General features: G+C 40.3%; 1 protein-coding gene across 1 annotated transcript in view; it reads left to right on the forward strand.

Moving 5' to 3' along the window:
• Positions 1-13,979, forward strand: part of LOC105523221 (putative uncharacterized protein CXorf42) — a 21,926-nt gene extending 7,947 nt beyond the window's left edge. Inside the window, 1 exon segment of the mRNA XM_011958005.1 lies at positions 13,687-13,979. Within this exon segment, the coding sequence (XP_011813395.1) occupies positions 13,687-13,696 (10 nt within the window). The 3' untranslated portion in view covers positions 13,697-13,979.
• The last annotated feature ends 5,215 nt before the right edge of the window (positions 13,980-19,194 follow it).

Raw genomic sequence — 19,194 nt, forward strand, 5'->3', positions numbered from 1 at the left:
TGCACTCCAGGCTGGGCGATAGAGCGAGACTCCGTCTCAAAAAAAAAAAAAAAAGAAAAGAGGTGTAATCGGTTCATAGTTCTGCATGGCGTGGGAGGCCTCAGAAAATTTACAATCATGGCAGAAGCCAAAGGGGAAGCAAGGCACATCTGACATGGGAGCAGGAGAGAGAGTGAGACGGGGGAAGCACCACTTAACAGACAACCAAATCTCATGAAAACTCACTCAGTATCATGACAACAGCATGGGAGAAACCCATCCATTCAATTACCTCCCAACAGACCCCTCCCTCGACATGTGGGGATTACAATACAAGATGAGATTTGGGTGGGGACAGAGCCATACCATATCAGATGCACATTCTTTTTCTAAATACATAACTACAATACCATTATCATGCCTAAAAAAATTAACAATAACTCCTCAACTCTCATCACACTCCATTTTTAAATTTTTGTTGTTTTCTAGCCTGGCAGTTTCACATGAGGAAGACAGCATAAAGAAAGCCAAGGTCTGACTGCTTCTTTTTGATGAGAATATGAATCAGGGAACTACCTCCTCCCTCTTGCTTCTCCTAGCACTAAACAAAAGGTTCCCTTTTTGTGTTTTTATCATCAGGAACCAGGGTCCTTTCAAGGAGGTTGAATGAGACAAAATACATTTAAACGCATGATTGTCAGCTTCTGAGCTGGAGAATATGCAACAATATGCCTTCTGGGCTGGCGATGGAAGAGAAAAGGGAGAACGGCCTCATTCTGGCTTTGGTAGAGTCTCCTCTTGTGTTTCATTTGATGCAGAGGACCTTTGGGCCAGAGTGGTTCCTATTTCCCTATATCCTCCACAGAAAGGGAGGACAGTGAACAGAATTTGGAATATACTAGATAGATGTTTGGCTGCCACCTTCCCATAGAGCCCTATGAGTAGCTTCTTAGGAAGATTTCTTTAGACTACCGGGTTGTGTCTGAGCTCTCCAGCACAAATGGAGACGGGCCCTGTCTTGAAACACTGTTCTTTTACTAGGGACTTTCCCCACCCCCATTTTGCATATATATGTATGTGAGATGTACAGGGCCTATTGGTGATTGAGGAATGTCAGCTCATAAAATGAGGCTTCCTTGTAATTCTGTTTAAATGACTTTTCCTTTGAAATTCTTATCCATACCTTATTTGGCACACAAAACAGATATACAGTTGACCCTTGAACAACGCAGGTTAGAGCTGCATTTGTCCACTTACATGTGGATTTTTTTCAATAGAGTTGCCCCCCCTCCACCATAGCCATAGGTTTCACACCCGCAACCAAATGCAGATCAAAAATACAGTATTCGTGGGATGCAAAACCTGCAGATAGGTAAGGCCAACTTTTTGTATACTTGGATTCTGCAGGGCCAAATGTGGGGCTTGAGTATGCATGGATTTTGGTATCTGCAGTGGTCCTGGGAACCAATGTTTACAAGGAATTCACAGCTTTGTTTTAATATAAAATGTGCCTCATAAAAAATGGTGCACTGACTTTTTTGTTTATTCAATTCATTTAACAGACATTTGGTGAACTGCACTTGAGGATGTGCCATGCAGAATTTGAATCTGGCAGAAAAATATTTTGGAAAAATTTGTAAAAAAACAGGCCTAAGAAAATGGAGACCACAAATGAATGCTGATGACAGGGGCCTATACCAGGCCAAACAAAGTCAGAGCAAAGCAAGGCATAGACAGAGGAGGCAAGGACAGCATGGGAAGCCTGGATATTCTAGGCTGCAGTGGCACTACAAGAACCCAACTCCAATTGGGCTCCTGAACAAGGATGGCATTATAGGGCCCATCCAAGATTTCGATGACAGGGAGATCGATGGCAATGGGTGACATATATCTAAAATCTAAAGCCTTCTGATCTCTTCTCTACTTGATCTTCCTAATCTTAAACCAAACCTTCAAAGGAAGAAAGAGAATTGGTTCAGTATATTTAACAGTTCATATCTTAATAGAAAAATATAACATGCAAATCTATGTGCTATTGAAATTTTAAACCACAGTGGGAGAGACTATTATGTTATTACTAAAATATCTTAGGAAAGTTAACACTGCAGACCTTCCCTTCAGCTCACCCTTAGTGAGCATAGACTATTTGCCAAGCTCTGGACTAGGCCTCTGGCTTTGTTTTGTAAACCAAAAAGTATCTGAGACAGGTCTCAATCAATTTAGAAAATTTATCTTGCCAAGGTTAAGTATGCACCTGTGACACAGCCTCAGGAGATCCTCACGACATATACCCAAGGTGGTCGGGGCACAGCTTGGTTTTATACCTTTTAGGGAGACATGAGACCAATCAATATATGTAAGATACACATTGGTTCAGTCCAAAAAGGCAGGACAACTCGAAGTGGGGAGGGGACTTCCAGGTCATAGGTAGAGACAAATGGTTGCATTCTTTTGAGTTTCTGATTATTCTTTCACTGAATACACAATTTACAGGAATATTCACTTATCCCTTAGTCTAGCTTAGTCAAGCAATAGGGCAAAGGAAGCAATCAGATATCTTCTAGTCTCACGTGAGGAGAGGAATGGCTTTGAGTTCTGTCTGTTCACAAGGAATTTCCTTGTGAGCAAATTGTGAGGGAGGTACATAGCTTTTTAAGAAATCCTTGTAGTTATCTTATTTAGGAATAGAACAGTAGGCACGTTTGTCCTGTCCAGCTTGACCTTTCCCAGCTTGACTTTTCCCTTTGGCTTAGTGATTTTGGGGTCCCGAGATATATTTTGTTTTTACATTCCCCCCACCCCGTTTTAAAAATCTTTCAGAGAAAGCATTTTAGAAGAAAATGAGTCCTCTAGTCTTAGGTTTGTCTGATCTCTCATGGCTAGGATGCTTTATTCCTAGATGAGTAGGTCCCATGTTATTAGAAAAGCTCATGTTTAGCAGGTTGTGAAGTCTCACGTCCTATGAAGAGAAAACAGGGGGAGGAAGGGAGAAAAGCAACAACAAACAAGCAAGAACAATCCTGGAAAATCTATATAGGCCATATTACTCTGAAGTCCATGCATCAGTAGGCAGGTATGAAAGTGGTTTATGTATGTAAATAGGTTGCTGTTATTTTCTTCTGAAGTTGTCTAGCTTCAGTTTGCAGGGCTTGAAGAAAGCACAGCTTAATTTTTAGTGATTTTAAATGAGGAAAAATGGGGAAGAAGGGAAAGGAAAGAAGGACAACTTGAAAACATCATCTTGGAGACTTGTAGCCAGGAAAAATTTTAGAATTCAGTCTAAACTATAGAAAATAGTAAAAATTGAAAAATTGAAAACTAGGCAAGACTGGAATCTAACAGGTATACTATAGTTTATTTTGAAACTTTTTTTTTTCTCTCTCCAGTCCTGTTTTCACTAAAGACAAATCATAGGACAAATTCATTTGCAAAATAAGTTTTAGTCTTATGGCTGGAGTATTTGCATAAAGTCAGCAAGAATAATTATTTGTCATATAGTCTTCTCTTTTTTAAAATTGGCTTTGCTGGAACTTTATTCCACAAGGAATCTCAAATTCAACTTTAATGCCTTAAGCCCAACCTGCGCCTGCAAATACTTGTATTAATTGGGTGAATTCCTCACCTCGAGGTCCCAAGAAAACTTGGGTCTCCTGGGCCTGTCAGAAAGTGACATTCTTTACTTACCACATGTTAGGAGACTGTACAGGGACTGTGTAGATAAGGTATGAGGATAGCTTTTACAAGGGGCTTTTATAGGCCCTGTAAGTCAACTTCGATTTCTTAAAGGAATCTGTATCCGAAAGTATGTTACTCCTGTCAATACCTTGGTAAAATAACCAGTTTTTCCAGTTGTGTCCTGTTACAAAAGAAAATAGATTCGTATTGCACTTATGCAAATAACTATATTGCTGTAAGTTAAGAATACGCACAACTAGTTTCCAAATTTTGGAGAGATCAGGTAGTGAGAAATATGCTCTAAATTTTGTTTATACGAGTATACTTAAGTGTTAAAAGCTGTAAATAGCTCTAAAGAAAAGTTTTCTTGGCTCTGATAAACAAAGGATGAGCAACATTTTGAGCAAAAGTCATAATTATTTCAGTTTTCTATTAGTTCAGTCTATGCAATTAACTCCTGTTCTGCTTGATAATCATGAACATTTCAGCTCTCCATGGGAGCCTTGGAAGTTTTTCCTCTATTCTAGTGTCACAGTCTCCAAAGTTATCAGAAATGTGCATTCAAGAGCACCTGTCAGAGTCCTATGCTGATTATAAAACCACCTTTTGAAAAGGATGAAAGTGGCCAGGCGCAGTGGCTCACGCCTGTGATCCCAGCACTTTGAGAGGCCGAGGCAGGTGGATCACAAGGTCAGGAGATTGAGACCATCCTGGCTAACATGGTGAAACCTCATCTGTACTAAAAATACCAAAAAAAAAAAAAAAAATTAGCCAGGTGTGGTGGTAGGCGCCTGTAGTCCCAGCTACTTGGGAGGCTGAGGCAGGCAGGAAAATGGCGTGAACTCAGGAGGCGGAGCTTGCAGTGAGCCAAGATCGCACCACTGCACTCCAGCCTGGGCAACAGAGCGAGACTCCATCTAACAAAAAAAAAAAAAAAATGAAAGTAAAATAACTGTGGATGAAAAAATCTTAGAACAGTCATAGTTAAAGAGACAATTGACAAGGAAATTTAGTTACTTCTGTGGCATACAACAATTTAAGATAATCACAATTACCACTGATAACATGCTAAGACACATCAGAATCACAGGAATTTCATACAATTCTGGAACACATACTAATAACACATTTATATAAATATAATCCAAAGAAAGTTAAACACTTTCATATTTAACAATGCTTCTGTATGATTTTATTATACCAAATAAACCAAAAATGTCTCTTTTGGACTTCAGGAGACTAATATCAAAAAATTAATGAAGTCTGAAGTTAAAATTTGATTTTGAAAAGTTTGTCAAACATAAATAGTTTAAAACACATGATATTACAAAATAGGATCACAGGTCATTGTAAAATAAGTCATTTAGCCAAAGTAATAACTCGATTTTTTTAAAAAGGTAAAAGCCTTTATTCTTTGAGACAGGAGACTTAATTTCCAAAACAATCAGTCCTAATAAAGATGGCGTGAGGCCCAATTAAATTTGTTTTTCAAAATTTTCTAAACAACCTATAAAATTTTAATCATCTTGACCATAAGATATAATTTTCATAAGTCTTTTTTATAACCTTTATAACCTTTTATTAAGGAGTGGGTTAATGCTTCAAGAAAACCTTGTTAATCTAACACAGGGACCCATATGCTAGTCTTACATCAGTGTGCCTTTGACATTGATGGTTAATTTGTAGAGAAACTGAACTTGTCTGTCAAAATTGGCCCTTACAATCTCACACATCCACCTCTCTCGTGATAGTCCCTGGGCCTTGAGGAGTTGAATAGTTTTAATTTCTGGCCTGTGTCTCATGAATGCAGTTTATTTTGATTGGCATCTTCTACCGGCTCTGAAGATGAGGCTTTAACTGCTGTTAGTGTTTAAGATTTAGCAGGACTTGGTCCTTTTTAGACCCAGGAGTCAAAGCCCTGTAACTTAATGGCACAAGGACTTTATTATTTTTTTTTTATTATTATACTTTAAGTTCTAGGGTACATGTGCATAACGTGCAGGTTTGTTACATATGTATACTTGTGCCATGTTGGTGTGCTGCACCCATCAACTCGTCAGCACCCATCAATTCATCATTTATATCAGGTATAACTCCCCAGTGCAATCCCTCCCCCCTCCCCCCTCCCCATGATAAGCCCAGTGTGTGATGTTCCCCTTCCCGAGTCCAAGTGATCTCATTGTTCAGTTCCCACCTATGAGTGAGAACATGCGGTGTTTGGTTTTCTCTTCTTGTGATAGTTTGCTAAGAATGATGGTTTCCAGCTGCATCCATGTCCCTACAAAGGACGCAAACTCATCCTTTTTTATGGCTGCATAGTATTCCATGGTGTATATGTGCCACATTTTCTTAATCCAGTCTGTCACAGATGGACATTTGGGTTGATTCCAAGTCTTTGCTATTGTGAATAGTGCCGCAATAAAAAAGCACATACAGAAAGTTTCATGGAGGTAATACCCTCAATTACATTTTTTTTTAAATCTCAGTGTTATTTCCAAGCAAACCAAAACTTAGTAATCACAGGAATTATTTTGATAAAGCATAAAATCTGTTTATTAGGCCAGTTACCCAAAGGCAAAAGAAAAGATCTGCAGTGTGACTGCTGTTCCCTATGGGGAGTCCATTTAGATAACCTGCAACTCAAAACTAATTAAAAGGGTACTTGAATTAGTTGGACATAGAAAGAGTGTTTCCTGGGTCATAAATGCAAATTTTCTGGTTTATAGAACAATTTAAAGCCAAGAGCTTCCCGCTGTCCTGGCTTCCCGCTGTCCATCTGCAAGACAGCTCTAGCTCTCTCTCTTTTTCTGGGTGCATCTGTACAGCGTCAGCAGGGTAGTTGTACCTTTTGCAGACAATAGTGGCTCTGAGCTGGGTGATGAGCCTTCCCATGTTATGGCTACATGGCTGTGATTATATAACAAGTGGAGTTATGTGCCTGTACGCCAAACTTGTTGAGTCATGCAGGATGTTTACCTCAGCCTATGTCTGCCTGGCTTCAGTGCAGCCATGTTCCTTACACCAAGGTTAAGGATGCGCCTGTGACACAGCCTCAGTATGTCCTGACAACATGTGCTCAAGGTGTTTGGGATACAGCTTGGTTTTACATGTTTTAGGGAGACATGAGACATCGATTAATATATGTAAGATGTACATTGGTTTGGTCCAGAAAGGTGGGACAACTCGAAGCAGGGAGGGGGCATCCAAGTCATAGGTAAATAAGAGACAAATGGTTGCATTCTTTTGAGTTTCTGATTAGCCTTTCACTGAATGCACAATTTACAGGAATAGTCACTTATGCCTTAGTCTGGCTTAGTGAAACAATAGGGCAAAGGAAGCAATCAGATATGCATTTGTTGCACAGGAACAGAGGGATGACTTTGAGTTCTGTCTGTCCTTTGTCCATGAGGATTTTCCTTATGGGCAAATTATGAGAGAGGTATGTAGCTTTTGAACAAATCTTTGTAACTATCTTATTTAGGAAGAGAATGAGAGGCAGGTTTGTCTGATACAGTTTCCAGCTTGACTTTTCCCTTTGGCTTAGTGATTTGGGGGTTCCGAGATTTATTTTCCTTTCAAAGTTTCTACCCACTTTTAATACTCTTTCATTTTTTTCCAAGTCTTGGATGCAAACCTAGCTAATGAATTGCACTGTGTCCTTTCTGTTAATGCTATGCTTGGTAACAGAATAAAGAAATATTCGTGTCCTGACAACTGACTATCAGCTGTCCAACTGTTCTGCCCCTCCTTACTACAAATAGTGTCACTCTGGTCATGGGAGAAGCTAAACATCATAAAACTGAATCTTTTTAAAGTCATATGGAAGGAAATAGCCCTGTGATATTATAATATATTAGGTCTTTGTCCCTGGTTCCCATCACAAAGCTCCTAAAACCCTTGAAATTTCCTGACAAATAGGATTATCTTATTTATAATGTGTCCCTTTGGATTACATCTGAGTTTATGCTAATGATATAACTGAGAATGTGACTCCTAGGTAGCCCAGGATAGGGCCAGTCACCTGAAAAAACAGGTAATAGAGGATTAGAGGATTGGCAAGTTGGAACTTTCAGCCTCACCCACCAACATCCAGGAAAGGCAGGAAAGCAGGGCTAAGGGATGAGTTCTATAAAAACTCTTTTTAATAAGTTTTTTTTCTAGGCATAGTGGCTCATGCCTGTAATTCCAGCACTTTGTAAAACTAAGGTAGAAGTATTGCTTGAGGGCAGGATTTCAAGTTCAGCCTGGGTAACATAGCAAGACCCCATCTCTACAAAAATTTTTTTTTTTTTATTATCGATGCATGATGATGCATACCTGTAGTCCTAGCTACTTGGGAGGCTGAGGTGGGAGGAACACTTGACCCCAGGAGTTCACAGCTGCAGTGAACTATGATCAGGTCACTGCACTGAAGCCCGGGTCACAGAGTGATACCCTGTCTCTAAAAATAATAATAAAAATATAAAATGAAGTATTTTTCATTGACATGATTTTGTACACATTTATAGGGTATAATGTGGTGTGTGTGTGTTTGGGAGATAGGGTCTCCACTCTGTTGCCCTCACTGGAGTACAGTCGCTTGATTATAACTCACAGCAGCCTTGGACTCCTGAGCTCAATGGATTCTCCTGCCCCAGCCTTCTAAGTAGTTAGGACTACAGGTACACACCACCATGCCCAACTAATTTTTAAACTTTTTTTGTAGAGATGGGGTATCACTATGATGCCTAGGCTTGTCGCAAACTCCTGGCCTCAAGCGATCCTCCTGCCTTGATCTCACAAAGTGTCGGGACTACAGGTATGAGACACTGCACCCAGCCTAATGTAATTTTTTTTTTTTTTTTTTTGAGATGGAGTCTTTGCTCTGTCGCCCAGGCTGGAGTGCAGTGGCCAGATCTCAGCTCACTGCAAGCTCCGCCTCCCGGGTTTACGCCATTCTCCTGCCTCAGCCTCCCGAGTAGCTGGGACTACAGGCGCCACCACCTCCCCCGGCTAGTTTTTTGTATTTTTTAGTAAAGACGGGGTTTCACCGTGTTAGCCAGGATGGTCTCGATCTCCTGACCTCCTGGTCCGCCCGTCTCGGCCTCCCAAAGTGCTGGGATTACAGGCTTGAGCCACCGCGCCCGGGCTGTAATTTTGTTTTGATACATGTATACATTGTGTAATGATCAAATGATCAGAGTAATTAGCATATCCATCACCTCAAACATGTATTATTTCTTTGTGATAGGAACATATAAATCCTCTCTTCTAACTATTTTGAGATCTACAACACCTTGTTGTTTACTATAGTCACCCTACTGTGCCATAGGACACCAGAACTATAAAAACTCTTGAACAATGAGATTTGATGAGCTTCCAGATTGCTGAACACACAGAGGTGCCTGGAAGGTTATACACCTAGAGAGAGTGTAGAAGCTCTGTACCCTTCTCCTGATAGCTTGCCCTATGCATCTTTTCCATTTTGCTGTTATTCTGTATCCTTTATAATAAGCTAGTAAATGTAAGTAAGTGTTTCTAAGTCTTGTGAGCCACTCTAACAAATTAATTGAACCTGAGGAGGGGATTATAGGACCCTGCAATTTATACCCAGGGAGTCAGAAGTGGCAATCTAGTGCTTGTGACTGGCATCTGAAATGGGAGTCGCAATCTCATTGGACTGAGCCATTAACCCATAGGATCTGACACTATCTCCAGGTAGACAGTGTCAGAATTGAATTAAATCATAAGACACCCAGTTGGTGTTCACTGGAGAATCTGATGTCAAAAGTGTTTTGTGCTGAGTATTAACTGTGTGTGAAAGTAGAGGAAAAAACCCAGTTTGCTTTTTTTTTTTTTTTTCTTGACACAGGATCTTGCTCTGTTGTCCAGGCTGCAGTGCAGTGGTACAGTCATGGCTCACTGCAGTCCTGATCTCCTACCTCAGCCTCCAGAGTAGCTGGGAATACAGGTGCACGCCACCACATGCAGCTAATTTTTAAATTTTTTTGTAGAGACAGGGACTCACTATGCTGCCCAGACGTCTTGAACTCCTGGGCTCAAGAGAGCCTCTTGCCTCAGCCTCCCAAAGTGCTGGGATTACAGGCATAAACCACTACAGCCAGCCATTTTTTTTTAAGACAGCTGGCTGGCTAGTTACCTAGCTGACTATCTATCTCTAATTATTTATTACTCATTTATTTATTTATCTATCATTCTATCAGTTTGTCTATGTATTTACTTATCTACCTGTGTATTTATTTATTTAGAGATGAGAGTCACTGTGTTGCTCAGGCTGGTGTCAAACTCCTGGTCTCAAGCAATTATTTCACCTCAGCCTCCTAAGTGTCTGGGATCACAGGCTCCAGTCACCATGTCTGGCTACACTGGATTTTTAGACAGAAGGTTTGCTTCAAGTATGATTAAGGGGTAATTCATTCTCTGTAACCTCTTGAGAATTAAAAAGATTTTATGGCAATGGAGACCTGATAATGGGGCCAAGGGTATTTGTGGCTTGTCTTACGGGACACAAGAGTTGCTGAAGCCCTGGATACTGCCTTGTTATTTTAGCCTTTAATGCTAAGGAAAGGTGCTAAGGAAAGGTTAGCCTAACTAGGTTCAAATTCATTAGAACTCAAGATTTCTGCCCAGCCAGTAGTTTGGAGAAGAGGTATACCATTGTCAATCCTGCATACTCCAATCCAACCCCACCCTCCCAACCTTCTTGGGTTCAGGACACTGTCAGCTAACCCTGTTCTAGCTTACAGGTTCAGGATTCTGGACAGAGGCTGATGTTGCCAAGTGGTGGGGCACCTGAGGCCCTGCTAGCCCCAGTCCAAAACTAGGAGATCCCATTCCCATTGGAACAGGAATTAAAAGAAATTAAAGAGTGTGTAAGCAGAAATTCAGTTGTATGTAAGAAAACCCAGTTCCCTCTGAGAAAGAGAAAGAGCTGGAGTCCTTTAAAAACTAACTGCCTATTTTTCTGTGGCTAGTGAGCTTTATCTCTCCTCCCTTCCCAAGCATTGTGAATACCCTGATTCCCTAGCTGTGCAGCTGCAAGATCACTAGACAGATAAATAAACTCAAGTCACAAAACATGTTTTTCCTTAAAAAGTAAGAAATGATGTAATGCATGTCTCAGTTGAATAACTGCCTTTGTTTCTCGCTTCCATCTGCACAGATCTCCCCCCACCCCACAAAATGCTTTAAAAGGTAACTTAACTCTTTGTTCGGGACTCAGTCCTTGGGATGTTAATCCGACTGGGCTGGTGTACCTAAATAATTAATAAATATTCCCCTGAACCCTATCAGTCTCTCTGATTCCTTAAAATTCCCACTACACCATCACCAATTTCTAAGGCAGGAAAGTAGAACTGATGGCAGCAGCTGCTGCCATCATGCTGGCTGCAGCAGGGAGGCGTGGCTGGGGCTGCACACTCCATGGACCTGGTGGGAGCCCCACCCCTTCCAAGTTGGGGAGGGAACTTCCTGGGTGCCACTGCAGTCACCCAAACTTCAGCTATAGACCTGGGCCTCCAGCCCCAGGGATCAGGCAGGAGCCCCCACCCTACTGGGCTGCAGATCTGATTGTCCCTGTGCTCTTCGAGGGAGTCAGGAGCAGGCAGGATCCCTGTCCTCCTGAGTGCAACTATAACTGCCCAATCCATGGCTGTAGACCCAGGCCTCTGGCTCCACGGAGTGGGCAGGAGCCAGGGACAAGTGGGAGCCCCACCCCTTCCTAGTTGGTGGGGTAGGAGCTCCTCAGGTGCATCTGTAGCCGCCCTCCCAGGTGCAGGACACGGACATCTGTGCAGCTTGCATCCTCGGGGGCCAGGAAGCCCCCCCACCACAGGCACAGGGGTGTCTGCTCCCACTGCCTGGTCTCTTTTCCCTCAGGCACCTGCTCTGATCTCATCTCAGAGAGGGGTTGGGGCCGAACCGGAGGTGCTGTCACAGCTCAGAGGATGTGTGTTGGCTCAGGGCAGCGCTGACACACCAGTGCCCTGCCGCCTTGGCCCCCTCCAGAATTTGAGTGCCCATGAACATGAGAGAGGAAGCTGAGGGGGGCTGAGGGCAGCTCGACTCTGGCCTGCAAGTGCCCCTTGGTGCAAGCAGCCTGGGCGCCGTGGACTGCTGCGGGAGGCAGACAGGCTCCTGGGTGGAAGAGGGCAGGTCCCCAGTAAGACCCCACCTTCAGGCCAGGCGGCCAGTCCTGCCACCTGGAGTGAGGACCTGTGGTGCCTTTTCTGGGCCCACCCATGGCTGCCCATGGACCAATCAGCACACACTTCCTCCCCCTCTGAGGTCCATAGAAGCCCTGGGCTCAGCCACAGCAGGGCAGAGGATGGAGAGATGGGATGACCTGCTTACAGAGAGGAGCTACTCACTGTGGTTCTCCTCTGAGCTGTTCTAACACTTAATAAAACTCCTCTTCCTCCTTGTTCACCCTTCACTTGTTTGCATACCTCATTCTTCCTGGATGCAGGACAAGAACTCAGGTGCCTCTTCATCTTGTTCACTCTTCACTTGTCTGCATACCTCATTCTTCCTGGACACAGGATAAGAACTAGGGCAAAGATGTCACCAGCCACAGAGGTTTCTGGCCAGAAAACTGACACCCCAAAGATCCCATAACAGAACTAGCCATTTTAATGCAAAGTCAACATCAATGTGGATGTGGGGGGTCACAGAAAAGGCTTTTTCTTAAGTGCCTGCAAACTACTAAAAAACAGAACAAAACAACCATGTCAGTTAGGCTTTACTGTCCACTCAGCATCCTAGTTAATGGAGTTAACATTGTATTTAATCCTTTTGGAAGTTCTCAATCTGCAAATTGTGACACTACAGGCCTTTTCTCCCTGCCTGACTCCTCATTCTCCTATTTTAGGATTTAGGATACTTTCTCTGCATGAATATAGTCTAAAGGAGGCTAGTGTAATAGAGCTCATTTTGGGCATGTTCAAGTCTATTATCAAATCTCCCTAAATAGTCAAACCACAAAGTGGGCTAACTGTTGTATGGGCCAATATTAGTTCCCTATTCCCAGTACTGATTACATAAAACAGTTCTATTGTATTTGCAAATAAGAGAAAGGGAGAAAACGTCTAGGAAGAATTTCTTGGGGGAAGTTCTTGCCTTAGAATTTGGAAATAGATGAGAACATTTTCTTTCTCTTGTTTCTTGTGGCTCCTTTTCCTTTTCAGAATTCCATTAAGAGACCACTATGTAAACCAGAAAAGCAACTCACCAAACCTTGTCTTTCATTTCCTCTGAGCTTTCCTTGCCTCCTGAGACAGTGGAAGTTTCTTTCATCCTCCCAACCTGATTGTAGGAGTCAGCCAAGACTGACTGTGAGCCCTACCTGTGGTGTTAGGATGACAGCACTGAGGGGCTGCTTTTTTTGGACAACCCACCATCAGATCTGAGCATGTTTCCATTACTGCGTTCTCTCTCTCTTTCTCTCTCTCTCTCTCTCTCTCTCTCTCTCTCTCTCTCTCTCTCTCTCTCTCTCTGTCTCTGTCTCTGCAGGAAAACTAACAATAAACTCATCTTGATGTTTTTTCCCTGACAATAGTTCTTTGACACAACTTTAGGTTTTCCACGGTCTCAAGTAGTCAACTTTTGATCTCATGACCTGCAAATAAGTCTTCACTGCTGGAGAAAGTGGAAGAGTATTTCAAATTAACAGAGGTTCGAATCAGCCCTGAACTGACAGCCATCCTACCACCACTAAACAAATTCTGCAAAACCCACCTCTTCATAATTGTACCACCAAAAGGGAAAAAACAATTCCTTAGATATTAGAAATTCCTCAAGAGAGTGTTCATTTATGCATTTGATAGTTTCATAATGTTGAGTTTGTATGGCAGCTACAAGGCATATTTTGACTGTATATAATTCTCTAATATTTCCATCCTCTTTCTGTCTGGAATTTTATTTGTTTTTGTGTTTTTTTGTCATATATATATATATATATATATATGTATGTATTTAAGTTCTGGGATACATGTGCATGGAATTTTATTTGTAACTGTTCTTTGTGTTTTTTAGACAAATCTAAAGATGCCACTCCCTATGTTGCTTTACCAAATGCTTAAGAACAACGGCAGGAGGACTTGGCTTTCATCTCCCTGCTTCAGTCTCATTGTAACTAAATGTACGTTAGTTTGTTTTGGGGGTGAATTATTTCCTCAAACCACTGCCTAAATATTTACAAAATCACTCATTTTAGCTCAGAGATTATGCTTGCTTTTAAATACTTCAAATAGTTAAGTACAATTGAACCCTATTTATTTATTTATTTAGAGACAGAGTCTTGCTCTGTTGCCGAGGCTGGAGTGCAGTGGCATGATCTCAGCTCACTATAACCTCTGCCTCCCACGTTCAAGTAATTCTCCTGCCTTAGCCTCCCAAGTAGCTGGGATTACAGGTGCATGCCACCATGCCTGGCTAATTTTTGTATAATCCAGCTCCTCAGTGCATTAATTCGAATACTTCCAGCTCAGACTGAGTCCCAACATGTAGGTACACAGAAGACAGTAGTATTCTCCCTTAAGGAGGACTAACAGCCTCTGTATTTACTTTTCCCATTTCTACTCCTTAAAGCCCCCAAAGTTCAAAACTTATTTTCCAATCATGGAAAAGGCAATAAAAACACCACCGCCCTCCAGGTTCCCATCCAGGAGCTCCTGCATCACTGTGGGTACTGCTGCTACCTCATCCTCCCACTCCTCCCTGCTTCTCCTCTTCTTTCCCCTCTCAGAACTATCTTCCTGAATTGAATTTTTTTTTTTTTTTTTTTTCTGAGACAGGGTCTCACTCTGTCACTTTGGCTGGAGTGCGGTGGCACGATCTCAGCTCACTGCAGCCTCCACTTCCTGGGCTAGAGCGATTCTTGTGCCTAAGCCTCCTGAATAGCTGGGACTACAGGTGTGCACCACCGTGCCCAGTTAATTTTTATATTTTTAGTAGAGCTGGGGTTTCGCCATATTGGCCAGGCTGGTCTTGAATCTTGATCTCAAGTGATCCATCTGCCTTGGCCTCCCAAAGTACTGGGATTACAGGTGTGAGCCACCACACCTGGCCAAAATTGAATTATTGTTCCCCACTGAAGTGTCAAATAAATAAGAGCCAGGCTAGATTGAAGGCACTGTAGTTCTTTAAGAAGTGTTTTACGGGTACCCTGGGATGTGTTAATATTCTGAATATTAATAGCTCTTAACCATGGGTCCTATGCTTGACACTGTACATGAGTTTTTATCTGCACAACAACCACAATTGTCATCATCCCCATTTTAAAAGAAGTTAAACCAGAGTGGAATAACTACCTCATGCATAAACAAGCCATGTTCTGCCTTGATGAATGAAGTGATTCTACTCACTGGACTTAACAGGATATGGCCCCTCGTCTACTGGCAAGTTGGAATAGAAAACGGCAAAGAGGCTGGGCCTGTTATATCAGGAAATGCTCTTTGAAGGTATAAGGACATTTGATCAAACTGTCTCTTAGTTCCCTTTATCCTGGAGGACGTTGATCATTTTTGTCATTAACAGTGCCTGGCACAGTAATTAAGAACTTTATTCATGTGAGCTATTACTATTATATGCATTGTTACTCCCATGTTATTGACAAAAACTATTTCTAACTCAAGAGACTCTTATCCAAGTCATCAGCTAGGAGTGAAAACTGAAACTGGATAGGGAGTATGGTTAGACATTCAGTATAGTACATAACTCAAACAGAAAAGGTTTGAGCCAAGCCCCTGGGCCAGGAGCATGCAGATATATCCAGAAGATGGGGGAGTGCTGAGGGAGATCCACAGACTGTGTGTGTGATGAAAGGGACATTGGAGTATAGTAGGACATAGAGTTGAAAAGGAAGAAACCAAAATGTGGCTATGCTGTATAAAACTGGCAGATATGTATTCTATATGCCACTGGGAACCAGGAGATATTTTGAACAAAGCATTTATATAAGCCTATTCATGTTTTGGGAAGGAAACACAAGCTTTAGGGGGTAGAAAAAGAGGTGGAAGCTAAAGTTAGGAGTCTGATTAGAGGGAAAAGTATTGAATAACTCAAGTTTTTAATTAATATATAATGGTTGTACATATATTTCTGGGGGTACATATATTTTGATACATGCATACAATGTATAATAATCAAATAAGGGTCATTGGGGTATCCATCACCTCAAATATTTATCATTTACTTGTGTTGAAAACATTCCAAATCTTCTCTTGTAGCTATTTTGAGATATACAATAAATTATTGTTAACTATAGTCACTCTACTGTGCTATCAAATGCTAGAACTTTTTGCTTCTAACTGTAGTTTTGTACCCGTTAACCAACTTCTTCTCATCCTCTCTCCCCCTACCCTTCCCAGCCTCTGATAATCACTATTTTACTCTATACCTCCATGAGATCCTTTTTTTGTTTGTTTGTTTTCATATATGAGTGAGAACATGTAATATTTGTCTTTCTGTGCCTGGCTTATTTCACATAACACAATGCCCTTCAGTTCTATCTATGTTTCTGCAAATGAAAGTATTTATTTCATTTTTATGGCTGAATAATATTTCACTGTGTATATATACCACATTTTCTTTATTCATTTCTTGCTAGACACTTAGGTTGAATCCATATCTTGTCTATTATGAATAGTGCTGCAATAAATATGACAGTACAAATATCTCTTCAAGATATTGATTTTCTTTCATGTGAATATATACACAACAGTGGGATAGTTGGATCATATGGTAGTTATATTTTTTGTTTTTTGAGGAAACTTCATACTGTTTTCATTAATGGCTATACTAATTTAAATTTCCATCTGCAGTGTGTAAGTGTTCTCCTTTCTCTGCGTCCTTACCAGTATTTGTTATTTTTGTCTTATAATAGCCATTTTTATCAGTTTTCTCAGGTTGAATATAATAGCCATTTAAATTGGGGTGAGATGATATCTTATTGTGGTTTTGATTTGCATTTCTTTGATTAGTGATGTTGAGCATTTTTCATATACCTGTTGGCCACTTGTATGTTTTCTTTTAAGAAATGCATATTCATTGTTAATGGCAAATCTAAAGAAAAAGAAAAGAAATGTCTATTTAGATCACTTGCCCATTTTTAATCAGATTATTATTTTTTTGCTATTGAGTTATTTGAGTTCCTTTTATATTTTGCATATTAACTCTTTATTGAATATATGGTTTGAAAATAATTTCTCTCAGTGCATAGGTTGTCTCTTCACTCTATTGATTGTTTCCCTTGCTGTGCAGAAGCTTTTTACCTGGATGTAATCCCATTTGTCTATTTTTGCTTTTGTTGCCTGTGCTTTAGAGGTCTTACACAAAATATCTCTGCCAAGACCAATGTCTTGAATCATTTCTCAGCATTTTCTTCCAGTAGTTTTATAGTTTCAGGTCTTACATTTAAATCTTTATTTAAGAGATAGGGGTCTCACCATGTTGCCCAGGCTGGACTTGAACTTCTGGGCTCAAGCAATCAGTCCTTCTGCCTCAGCCTCCCAAGTAGTGGGACTACAGGCACACACCAGCATGCCTGGCTTTCTTTAATCCGTTTTGATTTTTGTATATAGTGAGAGTCAGGAGTCTAGTTTTATTCTTCTGCATATGGTTATCCAGTTTTCCCAGCATCATTTATTGAAGAAACTGTTCTTTCCCAATATACGTTCTTGGCATCTTTGTCAAAAATGAGTTGGCTGTAAATGTGCGGATTTATTTCTGGGTTCTTTATTCTGTTCCATTGGTCTGTGTGCCTGCATTTATGCCAGTATTATGCTGTTTTGGGTTACTATGGCTTTATAGCATATTTTGAAGTCAGGTAGTGTGATGCTTCCAGCTTTGTTCTTTTTTTCTCAGGATTGTTGGGGCTATTTGGGGTCTTTTGTGGTTTCATATGAATTTTAGGATTGTTTTTTCTATTTCCATCAAGAATGTTGTTGGCACTTTGATAGGGATTGCAATCTGTAGATCACTTTGTATCATATTATATAGGTAGCAAGGGAAACAATCAATAGAGTGAAGACACCACTGTAGATCACTTTGGATAGTATGGATATTTTAACAGTATTAATTCTTCCAATCCATGAGCATGAGATGTCTGTTTTTTTGTTTTGTTTTGTTTTGTTTTGTATCCGCTTCAATTTATTTCATCAGTGTCTCATAGTTTTCTTTGCAAGAGATCTTTCATTTCTGTGGTTAAATTTATTCCTAGGGTTTTTTTTTTTTGTAGCAATTATAAATGAGATCACTTTTTTGATTTATTTTTCCAATTGTTTGCTGTTGGCATATACAAATGCTACTGAGTTTCGTATGTCAGTTATGTATCTTGCAACTTTACTGAATTTGATTATCAATTCTAATAATTTTTGGTAGAGTCTTTAGGATTTTCCAGATATAAGATCATGTCATCAATGAACAAGGATAATTTAACTTCATCCTTTCCAAATTGGATGCCCTTTAAGTCTTTCTCTTGCCCAGTTACTTTGGCTAGGACTTTCAGGACTATGTTTAATAAAAATAGTAAAATTGGTCATCCTTATCTTCTTTCAGTTCTTAGAGGAAAGACTGCCAATTTTTCCCCAGAAAGACTACCAATTTTTCCCCATTCAGCATGATGTTAGCTGTGGGTTTGTCATATATGGCCTTTATTGTTTTGAGATATGTTCCTTCTGTACCCAGTTTGTTGAGTTTTTGTCATGAAAAGATATTGAATTTTACTGAATGCTTTTTTCAGCATCTGTTGAAATCATCATGGACAAAAATGTCCTTAGTTTTGTTAATGTGATATAACACATTTATTGATTTGTGTATGGTGAACCATTTTACATCCTTGCAGCAAATCCCACTTGATCATGGTGAATGATCTTTTTAATGTGATGTTGAACTTGGTTTGCTAGTATTTTATTGGGAATTTTTACATCTATGTTCATCAGGAATATTGGCCCTGTAGTTTTGTTGTTGTTGTTGTTGTTATTGTTGTTGTATCTTTGTCTGGTTTTCCTGTCAGGGTAATGCTGGCCACATATAATGAATTTGGAAGTATTCCCTACTGTTCAATTTTTTTGGAATAATTTGAATAGAATTTATATTTCTTCTTAAAATGTTTGGTAGAATTCATTGTGGAAGCCATCTGCTCCTGGGTTTTTCTTTGATCAGAGATTTTTTATTACTGCTTTGATCTCATTTCTTGTTACTGGTCTGTTCAGGCTTTCAATTTCTTATAGGTTGTATGTGTCCAAGAATTTAACTATCTTATAGGTTTTCCAGTATGTTGGTATGTAGTTGGTCATAATGGTCTCTCATGATCCTTTACATTTCTGTGGTATTAGTTTTAATGTCTCCTTTTCCTTTCTGATTTTATTTATTTGGGTCTTCTCTCTTTTTTCTTACTTTGTCTACCTAAAGATTTGTCAATTTTGCTTGTTTATCCCTTTGGAAAACTATTTGTTTCATTGATCTTTTGTATTTTTTTATAATCTCAATTTCATTTATTTCTGTGCTGATCTTTATTATTTTCTCCCTTCCTCCCTCCCT

This window comes from Colobus angolensis, unplaced genomic scaffold, assembly GCF_000951035.1.
Source record: "Colobus angolensis palliatus isolate OR3802 unplaced genomic scaffold, Cang.pa_1.0 Scaffold454, whole genome shotgun sequence".
In the NCBI taxonomy this organism is placed as follows: Eukaryota; Metazoa; Chordata; class Mammalia; order Primates; family Cercopithecidae; genus Colobus; species Colobus angolensis.